General features: G+C 40.6%; 1 protein-coding gene across 1 annotated transcript; it reads left to right on the top strand.

Moving 5' to 3' along the window:
• Positions 1-3,959: 3,959 nt before the first annotated feature.
• Positions 3,960-6,415, top strand: LOC120803302 (amphoterin-induced protein 3-like). Its single transcript, XM_040151643.1, has 2 exons — positions 3,960-4,059; positions 4,985-6,415. The coding sequence occupies exon 2, from the start codon at positions 5,033-5,035 to the stop codon at positions 6,413-6,415; it is 1,383 nt and encodes a 460-aa protein (XP_040007577.1). The 5' UTR covers positions 3,960-4,059; positions 4,985-5,032.
• The last annotated feature ends 5,766 nt before the right edge of the window (positions 6,416-12,181 follow it).

The raw sequence follows: 12,181 nt of genomic DNA, 5'->3' as shown, positions 1-12,181 counted from the left end.
AGGCCAGCCGTTCAAGTAGTATGTGTCTACTAGTATGTTTTATTTTTAGTTATTTACCCATTATTTTTAATGCTATTTATGTGCTGAATATGGTTTAGTATTTCTTTAAAATGATTTGTATTCTATTTGTTCTCATTCTTTTATCTAGCACTAGTAATAGTAATAGGGGAAAGGGAAGAGTGCATTGGATGCTTAATCATTCCAGTCGAGTCTTAAACCACTAGATGGTGTGCTTGTCTCTTCACCCTTATACATCCACCAGATGGGTCGAGTGGAGGAGTGCTCTAACTGGAGAAGATGGAGTCATAATGTCTTTGAGCATACTGTGTGTGTGACTCCCATTATGCAACATATAAAACCACTATTTCACCAGGTTTAGGTTTTTTTTTTTTGAGTAATACATTCTCAAATAATGCACTGCAGTCACTATGAATACAGAGCATATGGAACAACTGAGCAGCTCCTCCTGACAGGCAAACAATCTTGCACTGTCTGAAACTCCTTTTCAACAAAGAGCTCATCCAGACTGCAAATTCACCCACGGAGAGAAAAGAAATAAAACTCAATCTTCCGAATCTTTATCTAGGCACTGACTCACTCATATTTGAGATCTGGCTGCCAGCCATGCTTACAAAAAGCTGTTGAAAGGCAGAATATACTGAACAAGGGTGTGTATGTTCAGGTTCAAGGGTTCATAATTGGCAGACAGAGGCCATGGAAACCCTTCAGCTGCAGAGTTTACAGAGTTCCTGCTAGATATTTCAGTGCATTAATGTGGCAGACAGGCCTGCTCATGTGTCTTGTCCTGCCCTGTCACTTTGTCAAATATTTATTCAATAACAAACATACAGCTTGACATTGTCAATTTCCCTGTCTTCAGTTTCAAATCTTTATCATTCAAATCCCATTACAGCATGTTCTTGAAGGATTAACGCAGCTACTTGGTATTCAGCTATTATGGATATTGTTAATAGAATTTTAACACTTGTTCTTCATGGTGATTTTGTCAATCGACGTGTCGGTTATAAAATCAGGATTTTAGCCAAGCAGAGCAACATCCCAGAAATGGCTTGGAAGTCACTGCTGGTTAACATGTATTCTTAATGGGCCACGTATCAGTCACTATTTCATACTTTTTCCATTGTCTGACAACAGAAACAGAAAAATGAGAACGGCTGTATTGGGAATTCAACCGTATTAAATTACTGTATATGTGAGCAAAGAGAATAGGAGAAGGAAACAGATAAAGGGCGTTCCAGCCACATACCTTGACCTAGTCTTGTTGAGAACAAAGGAAGAATAATAACAGAAGAAGTCTTACATACATTTCTGAATTACTGCATTTCAGTGCTTTCATGTTCAACAAAAATACCGCATACTGCAATCTTGCAGCTGAGAATATAAAGCTTTATATTATCAACTCTTACTGAGCATCATTGCTTCTCAAGGGCAAGATAATAACAGACGTTTCCCCGTGGTGCTGTGTTTCTTTTTTCTTGTCTTTCCCTTCTTCTCTGAAGCAGATGGTAAAGAGAAAATCACTTTCTACAAGGGGCAGGATGCATCAGGGTCAGGGTTTAAGCTTTGAGGTCCACTCTGAACCTGGCTGATTCGACAGGACTATTTTGCATACGCTGAGTCTAATCAAATATATGCGAAAGAAGGCAGGATTTGCAAAGCAGCTTGATACAAAGATACTCATTAGATTAGGGATTTTACAGAACAGCAGGCTGGAGCCACACCGTCCAGTCTGACAACAGACACAGAGAGGAACATGCACAAACAAACAGAGACTCACAGAAAGATTTGTTGACCACACTGAGTTGTAGAAGGGTGGAAGAGATGAGGGAAGTATTTATATTGACATTCCAGAGCACCTCATTCTGCTGAAACTACACAGACTATTACTGTATGATGAGAAGCAATCATAAGAAAGAGGTGAAAACTATTTTCTTACAATTTAAGTGAAAAAGTCTGCACAGTAACCCAACTATCTCTTCATCTTGTTTACCTGTTCAAGTATTGATTGAACTGATCTCCGAGGACAATGGCAATTGACTGCACTCGAAAATGACAGATCCTATACAGACTGGAAGTCAATACTGAAAATAATGAGCCACTGAAATCCTCAAGTTGTGTCAACAGAAGGGGTGCTTAAGAAGAACAAGAACAGGTTCCCCACACATTTACACTGTGGCTAAAAACAAATGAAGCAACTGACATCATGCCGGCATGATGATATGCCTTATTTAGATGCCTCATACTCTCATACTCTTCTGAGCGCACCAAACCATGAATCATCACCAGCTTATGCAGATGAACATACTGGTTTTTGGGGCTTATGTGATCCATTTGCAATTAAGGACTACAAACATGATTGGAGCAGCCCATTCACCGAACAGGAGTGTTACATAATACCGTAAAACAATCAATGAAACATACATATTTAAAAAGCTGCCCGGATAGAGATCTTCTTTATAGTAGGACAAAGTTCAATTTGCAGGAAAACAGACAAATTACTTTGAGGCCCTTTGAGCCATGATATAAGCCCACATAAACATAACACCTACAAGAAGGGCCTGTTTAGAATCCTTTTCTAACATATTTCAAATGTACATGTGTGGGTGTATATATTTCTTACATGTTCTAGCCAAGCTGATGACTAGCCTTGGGACAAGATTGTGTGTAATGCCACAACGCCAAAGATGGTGATAGCTTTCAACATAAATATATCCAAATGGTGTTTTCTTACCCTTAATCCTATACTTAAACACTGAGGAGGAATACTTTGAACTGATTTTAGACTGAAGCCTTACACCCAACATTCAGCTTCAGTTTCCTGCACCAACCTTCCCGTGGACTACACATCTGCTCCCATCAGCCCACCTTTTGAGAAGTGAACCCCATCCAGCGAGCCCGAATCCACGGGGAATCAGCTATGTGCCTTTGCAGAGTGAATGAGTGAGGGAGTGGGAGTCAGTCAAAGCCCCAAGCACTTATAGGGAGGGGGGTGGGGGTGGGGGGGTGGGGGGTGGGGTGGCAGTGAGGAGGTGGCTGCCGGGAGGCAAAGCTAATTCACTGTGACAGAAATCAGAGCTGTCAGGACCACCATGACCAAGCAGCATGGACAGCATATATCCAGTCAAACCCACAGCCGAGAGGAAGGAGGGATGTCGGGGGCTCAGAAAGAAAGGAGAGGATGTGCTGCATAAGGCACTTAGAGTGAAAGAGTGTGTGTGAACATGTGCATGTGTGTGTGTGTTTGTGGAGGAGGGGGGGCAGGGGGCAGGCAACATCTATCCAGTAAATTTGAAACAACATTGTAAGGGGACACACAGGTAAGAGGAGACGTTGAGAGTGAGAAAGACTTTCAACACAGAAGCCTTCAAACTACACAGGGGGATGTAGAGGGATGGACAGGATGTGCCAAATTCAAGAACAGATGTATTTACAACGATAAGTAAACAGACATCCAGACAGAGTCTCAAATACACACACACACACACACACAAAACAAAACAAAAACAAAAAAAACAAGAAAAAAAACACAGTAGGCATAGCTAAATTTCAGTCTTCTGGGATTATTGGTGAAAGGTTACTGGATAACACATGTAATTTTCATGAGGAAAGCTTCTAGGTTCTACTAATCTGTTACTAACAAAAATACTAAAAGTTTAATGGAATAGAATATTAATAGATTATTGTGGGAAACTGATATTACTGAGAGAGAGAGAGAGAGAGAGAGAGAGAGAGAGAAAGAGAAAGAGAAGGATTGCCATCAGCATCATTACTTAATGATGAGAGAGGGAGACACAAGGCTGGTCTCTAAATGACACAGAGAAGGAGGAGGGGATTGTGGGAGATTAAGTGAGCTCTGTGCTATTTGTTATACACTGCAAAGCACTGCAGGATGTTTGTTGAGCAGCACTCTCATTTGGGATGAGGAAAGAGCTGGTAGGGGGACCTTAAACTTGGCTGAGGAGAAAGGCGAGAGCATTGCATCCTCGGGCGCTTCATGAGGAGGATCTGAGAAGCAGATAAGGATTAGGCAGCAATGTTGTGAGTATTCATTGACGCAACTTCGAAAGAGTAAAAGCACAGAAAAGTTGGAGTCTCATGTTGTTGCTAGGCAGTTTACTTTGGATTTGTGCTTTGGAAGAGTTTTCTTTTTCCTTTTTTCCTTTTTTTGAGGGAATTATGGGATTAACTAAGTGAGCCAAATTGCTCACCTGTCTGGAACTGGTAATTTCCCCTTTCTGCTTTCAAATTTATACAGACTTTACAAGTCAGTAGCAGGAAATCTGTTTAAACTGATCTCTGATAATGTTTAACATCAAGTCACCTGATATCAACTGATAAAAAAAAAAACATCTTTTTACGGTGAAGTATTTCCATCTGTGCGTATGACCTTTAAACACCCAGCTCTCATAATGTGTTTCAAAGTTTGCTGTTTAGTGGACAACGACCTAATGATCTCTGCAACAGTGTTGATTACTCAGTTAGTTGACTGTCAGGAAGGGAAGGGTTTTGGACTCTTCTTAAGACAACAGAAGTGATTTCAAGGCTTTGGGAAAATGGAGCATTTTTCACTACATTATAAAGTCTAAATGATTCATTGATTAACTGAGAAAAATAATCAACAAATTAATAGACATTGAAAATAAACTCTGCAACCCTTTAATGATTACTGCACCAAAAAAATGTGTATTATTTCTGTGTATATACAAACATCCCTAAATAGTCTGAGGTGAGTATTTGTGACTGAAAAGCTGAATTATAAAGATTTCTCTGAGGCAAAGAAGATTTGTGGCTACTACACTGAACCATTTTTCATCTTCTGTCATAGATACTGAAGCTTCCTGTATGGCATTAACCTTGCAGTTATATAATATGTCTGTTGAACAAGTCAAAGCAGCATGTGGGTTGAAAAAGTTTAGCTTTTTAATAAATCATACTATTTCTCATTTGATTGTTATCTAACCAGGGAGAGCTGCATGGATTAGAAACCTTGAAGGATCCAACTTCCTGAAACATGACCTCTGGACTGTATTCGGGCCCTCTTCTGGTGCTGCTCTGTCTCCTCCACGTCTCTGAGGAGACCTGCCCGTCCACGTGCCTTTGTATATCTGACACAGTGAGCTGTAGCTCCAGTGGTCTGGCCAAGCTACCTCTGTCCCTGCCCTCCTTCTCCGTCACCCTCGACCTCAGCCACAACCATCTGTCCTGGCTCGGTCCGGGCAGCTTCAGCAAAATGCCCAGACTGGAGAACCTCCGTATGGCCCACAATCAGCTAAGTGCCCTGGGCCATGGGGTGTTTCACAATGCCTCTGGCCTCAGGCACCTCGACCTATCTTCCAACAAGCTCCATGTGGTGGAGCAGCACTACTTCCAGGGGCTGTGGAGGCTGGAGGAGCTCCTTCTCTTCAATAATAAGATCACCCAGGTGGAGGCAAGCACACTGAGTGGTCTGAGCAGCTTAAAAAAGGCCTACTTCAGCTTAAACCAGATCACACACTTCCCATTTTTCTCCATCCAAGACCACAGTCATCCCTTCCTGACTATGTTGGACCTCTCGTCCAACCGAATGAGTCGTCTGCCCTGGGAGGATGTGAAAGCTTTGCCCGGGTTGGTGCAGCGGGGGCTGTATCTCCACAACAACTCTCTGATATGTGACTGCTCCATGTACAGTGTGTTCTGGCACTGGGATCTGAGGGGTTATGACTCACTGAAGGACTTTACAGATGACTACACCTGCTCCATCTATGGGGACCCACGAGCGTCTATCCGGTTCCTGCGACACACCCGCTTCTTCCACAACTGCACTGTGGAAAAAACCGACTCGCAGCCTGTGACTGTGCTCCTCTCCAACGTATTAGTTTCAGAGGGAGATAGAGTGCGTCTAGACTGCCAAACATCCCTGAGTAGCACAGACCTCTCATTTACATGGCTATCCCCCAGCAAGGGGTACATCACCCAGGCTAGCATTAACGAGACCTTTATTAACCTGTTTCCTAATGGCACCTTGGAGATCCAAGCGACCAAAGTCAATGACTCGGGTCTGTACGTGTGCACAGCTGTGGACATTGAACAGGCACTGAATGCAACCCGTGAGGTGAATGTGACGGTGCTGCTGCCTGTAGGACAGTCATTCAACACGGGCTACACGACATTACTGGGCTGTGTGGTGACCATGGTCTTCATCCTCATATACCTCTACCTGACTCCATGTCGCTGCAACTGCTGTAAACAGCCCAAACCTCCAGTTATCCCCATTGCGACCTATGACCCCAGCACCCTAACTTCTGTTTTCTCCCCCTCCACAAGAGACCGGCCCAAAATCCAGACTAATAGGCGTGTAGCATTCATGGAGCCGATGATAAGTGAAGACGGAACAGAATGGACACCCGAAAGCTGATGCTAAACAGGGCAGCTATTCTTTTCCTTTATTTTTTGGAGGTGGAAAGAGAAGACCTTGGGACAAATCAAAACTCTTTACTCAGGAATTAGCGTTGAGATGTTATTAGAAGTGAGTGTTAACGCCATAAAGGAAAAAAGAATGTTTTTTCTCTTTCCTGACTGCCAGCTGCAGTTAAAAGGCCTCCTGAAGGAAAAAAAAACCAAACAAAAAAAGCAATATCTCCTGTTCCAATTCTCCTCTTCTCTGTCATCTGCCCCGGTAGTTGAAATTAAAGTTTCAACCTTGGTTTATTACCCTCAGTGTACTGACACTGCTAAATCAGAGTAGAGCCAATATCAGCCCTAAAAATCAGCTAATAACTTCCCTGTGTGCTCAGGTACAGCAATCCGGGGGGGGGGGGCAGGATCAGAGAATGAATCTGGCTCACTTTTCACATAAAAGTGTTTAACAAGGATTAAAAGCCCCACAAAATGCTGTATGTTTATGACTTTAAGGACCCTGGGGACTTAAATTCAGCCTATTTATCTTAGTTGAGGATAGGTGCTCCATAATTACAGTGGCACTACAACTGCATCAGATGAGGATAATTTTACATATACAGAGAGTATATCTTATGATATGCTTCGACACGAAGAACCTTAAACTCTATCTAACTCCTGAAAACTTCTGTTCCCTGTTTTCCTAATAAAAGGATTCAGTCCCTTTAGATCAATTGCCTGATCTGCTGATGTAGTTTTGGTTTTAAAGGCAACTATTTCAGCAAACCCATTATGATCATGTAAAAAAAATAGAGGAATTATGATACAGCCATAAAAGCAATGAATATTTCTGTGCAGAAGCTATAGTTTTCAGTAAACATTTAAAAATCTTATCTAGCGAAAACAGAGGTGCATCATCCAGTGATCCATCATACATATACATATCTCATACAAACCTGTTGCATTAATCTGGCAGCGAAAAACAATAACTCTCTATCTGCACTCTGCTTATCTGGCAAATAGTGGAGTGTAGAAATCAGGAGTGTCAACAAACCAAAAACAAACAGCAACTGGACTGCTCTTCAAAGACAGCATCTCTTTGATCAAACACAGCAGAGCTCTTTGAACACTGCGGAACAAACACAACCACAGAATTTGAACTGAAGTGACAAATACTTCAAGCAGCTCGAAAACCCCAAGGTGGGGGCATCACTTTGTATGGCTTTGTTTTTTTTTTTTAAATTCAGTGTAACATGCTTCGAGTGACAGAATTACAAACTGCAACAACAGAGATGAAAAATGCTGAAGAATGACTTGCATGCACTGCCATGACAGAACATAAGTGTGTGGGATGAGAACATTAAGTCGATGACAGGAAAGACCAAAGAGAGCATATGGGTGGTTGGGGATGAAGGGATATTCAAAACCTGATGAGACAAACAGTTGCCTCAAAAGAAACAAATCAATTTCTCAAAGTCCAAGCATCCATAATGTGTTGAGATTGTAGTTTAATCTTAATGCACACACTGGGGGGGGGGGGGGCACTAAGGATTGCATTGAGATTGAATAGGATTACATGTAATCCTTCATATAATGTCAAAGAGAAGTTGTCAGTAACCGCACATCTCACAAAAGGAAAGCATGTCATTAGAGGAGGGGCCTTTGATTATTTCTAAATCCTTAATTAAAACTTGACTGCATTCAACCCTGTGGAGAATAATATTGTTGTGCAACTTGAATGTAAATTCAGAGTCAAAAAAGGTAGAAGTTTAAAATCAAATGGGCAACCATGCACGAGACTGCGACAGACGAACTCTTTGACAACACTGACTTTCATCACTATTAAACTCTCAGGGATTAAGCAAAATCCTTTAAACTAAGAGAGCACTATATTGTAATGCACCACTCTGTTTAATCACACTACAACTGAGTTCTTATATTTAGCAAAGTTTATAATGTTTTCACTACAGTAACAACATTTAAATTCCTGAACAAAGATTATGTAACATGCCGCTATGTGCCCATGTGATGTAACATCTTGTATCAGAGTCTGTGATGACCTGTTGTTTTTCAGAGACAGTGTACTAGAGACATTACATGGTGTGATGAGTTGGGGCTAGGTTTTAGGAGATTACCGCAAGGATAAAAAACAGGTGCTTTGTCAATTTCAGTGCTTTTAAATCCCTCTAATCTGGTTCTGCTCCCTGACACAGCACAACCAGCTGGGTTGGGATTTATTGTTTCTAATATGATTAGCAGATGGGTCAAAACATAGAGGACATGATGTGAGCATTTCATGAAGGGCTTTCTATTTCACAGAGGGTCCACAGGTGACCCTGGTTATGTAAGCACACTGCTGATTTGGGAATCAACCTCAGTGTAGGCAGCGTGTCAGTTAGGATGAGTGAAGTTAGGATCCTGATGCCATTTGGTATCCAGCATTTTATTTTAACCTTGTGACAGCACCTACTTTACTGACAGCAGTGCAAAAATAAATAAATAAATAAAAAATAGAGGTATAAAACAACATAAATCATCTTTTTGCTCCATCATATTGTGACACAGTCCTGCTCATTTGAAACACAAAACAGATTTAGCTTGCTGAAATCAGGAGCATTACAATATTCCCTATTTCATATGTACAAGTTAGGGCTGTCACTTTTTATTCGAAAATTCAGTTTTGTTCAAATGTGTGAAAAAAAATCTTGTGTGAAATAGAGTGTTCGAACTTTAAGGACCTGTTCAATTTCAAAATTTACAGTCTATAAGCACAACAAACCACTGTATACCCTATTGACCGATCTGTAAACTAAGATAATAAATTTAAATAAAAATAAAAATGGAGAAGCGCACCAGTCAATAAAGCTGTACTATTTGGATTATCATAAAACTGAAGCATGCGTGGCAGCTAGCAATATGCAATTAGCTATATAGCAATACACTATTTGGGTTGCATTCGTATTGGTTGAAACAAAGCAAGTTACATGTGAAATTTACGGATAATCCTACTAATTGCATTTTAAAATAACGTCAGAATTCCCAGGCTACACAGAAAGGTGCAAGGCTTTATAGTTCACTCTTTCTGCAAATTTTCCTAGACCGCTCCAACAAAATACCCAGATGTAAAGGAAGGACCCCTTGATGCTTGAAGAGATACTCTTCTCTGAAGCAAAACACTCCATCAGGATTCAATTAAAGCATGCACTTGCCTTTCCAGATTAATTGTTTTCCCTAGTTCAGCTGGGCCCCCAGGGATTCAAAATCATCTTATTCAAGATTCTAATTACTGTGAAAGGGGAGTTTTACTCTGAATAGCACAAGCTGAATTTTTTTCAATCATGGAGGACTGCCTTGACTGTCAACAGGGGCAATTACTGAACTGTCTAAACAGTCATCAGGCAGGAGTGGAGGCATCCAGCTGTGGCAAATACATACAAGTCTTTCAGATACTGTGGTACCCGCATACACAAGCTCAGTGGAGGCCCACAAATAGACTAAAACCCTTATTTCATTCTAATTGGACACTTAACTTGGAATATGTGCTTGAGAAACACACATAGCATATGTTTCAGAACAGTCCACCAAGTGTCTGAAATATACTGTATATATTTTTTAAGGAGGTAGGCTGGTTTCTTTCCAAAAAAGATTACAACAAATGTGGACTGCTGCACGCCAGACAACAGGCTGTTTGTCATACCTCTCCACTGAATATGAATGCAGGCCATGTTCTTTGTTTTCAAAGCAGCTGAGTGTCTAGCAGGATTCCGCTCGTGGTCAGATCACCGGGGGGAGCATTGCACATGAATTCTTCATTAATCAAATGTATAGATCTATCACATTTCATTGCAAACAGAGAAATGAGCATATGCAGTTCTACACCCTGATCAAAGCCATTAGATCAGGGACCAGTCCCATGCCTCTCTCTGTGTCTCTCTGGGGCTGTTTTGTGCCTCAGTAAGTAAAATTTAGTTGGATATTATAAGATTTGGCAAGCACAATGACTCAAAGTGTTTTAGGTTTTATACTGTTGCTCATGAGCACATTTCAACAATATCCTCTTGTCTTTTTTTTATTCTTCCTTAGTGTTCAGCTTGTAACATTTCTTCCACCAGCTTTATTGTATTATGTTGTAATGGTGCTTCCCTTGTTATGATCTGTCACGTGTCCACTAAAAAGACAACGATGAACTTTGACAAAATGTGGTTTTATTATTTACTTTAAGACTAAACTGAGATGGTGAACAAGGCGAGCATTATAACTGCTTAACATCAGCAACTTAGCGCTATCATTATGAGCACATTATTATGCCGATGTTAGCATTTAGCTCAAAGCACTGCTGTGTCTAAGTACAGCGTCACAGAACCTCCGTCATGTCTGTAGACTCTGCTTATAGTATCACTATGTTTCTTGTATTTGGATTACGTCCTTTCCCTGTGCAAATACAGTCACTTCCATTGTTTTGTGTTCTAACCACACAACAAAGCTCTGCCTCTGTAGGAGCTTTATATTAGCTACATTACTTTTCACTGGTCAAGTCACATTCAGAGGCAATGTTAGCTCATAGCCTGCAAACTGCACACAAGAAAAATAACAGTGGAAACTGGAGGATTTCCATAATAGGAGGCGTTGAGGCATGTAAGAAGAGAAATGATGCTCAGATTCACTCAAACCAGAGCAGAGCTACATTTTCATTCCGGCCTAAAGCCCGACATCCTGCAAAGGTGCCTCTTCAGGTAACACCTCAACCCAGGGAACTCCACAGCTCACTGATCCAATTAGACCAACTCTGGAACTGTGCACAAAGAGAGCATGTTTTTCTTGACCTGGTTATTACGTCCCCTGTAGGCCCTCATCCAATGAAATTTGTTTTTCATTTAGACGGAATCAGATGACAATGTGTGTGTTTGTGGACAGCGTTGCTTGTATTCAGTGGGGGAAGGAGTATGCACATCCTTTGTTTAAGAAAAAGATAACAACAGTCTTGGAATGTACCTGAGTACATTTACTCAAGTAGAGTATTTAAGTACAATTTTAAGGTGCTTGTACTTTACTTGAGTATTTTCATTTTATGTTGCTTTATACCTCTCACTACATTTCACTACATTTCAGAGGGAAATATTGTACTTTTTACTCCACAACATTTATTTTGTAGCTTTAGTTACTAGTTACTTTTCAAATTAAGGTTTGACATGCAAAACATACCATGAGCATATAAAGTGTGTAAAGTACCTAAAATCGGCTACACATTAACAAATTACAATATTTTCAAATAATACAATGTATTATTGATAATATAACACTATGAAAGGAGTATTTCCGCATTAAAGACTTCTACTTCTGCTAATTTAATTATATTTTGCAGATTTATCTTTTTAACAATATTTTTACTATTAAGGGTTTAAACTTGATCTAATTTTGCTTTTTTTGAGACATAATGAATAATTTGACGTCTTCGCGCCTCGAAAACACGATTTAAATGAAACCATTTCTCTGGTGGAGCTAAGGGGTCACAAGTCAAAACTGTACTCGTGTAAATGCAGTTTCCACCACTGCTCATAGCGACGAATCCACAGATGAGTATCACCACTTCCGTGGTTGTCCTCAGCTGTACAGAGGATTTTAACCATTCAGTACATTGCTTTCGTTTAACGGCCCTCAAGTTAAAATGTGAAAGTGCCAAGAAAAAAAAGAAAAAAACGCTCTGCCTGCTACAGGGCTACCGACAAACTTAGCACTTAAGCTAGCGTTGTGAACATAGTGGAGCATTCAGCCCCTAAAGAGATTG

Source organism: Xiphias gladius, chromosome 18 (assembly GCF_016859285.1).
Source record: "Xiphias gladius isolate SHS-SW01 ecotype Sanya breed wild chromosome 18, ASM1685928v1, whole genome shotgun sequence".
Taxonomy (NCBI): Eukaryota; Metazoa; Chordata; class Actinopteri; order Istiophoriformes; family Xiphiidae; genus Xiphias; species Xiphias gladius.
Note: the sequence above shows the minus strand (reverse complement) of the source record. Positions and strands in the feature narration are given on the sequence as shown.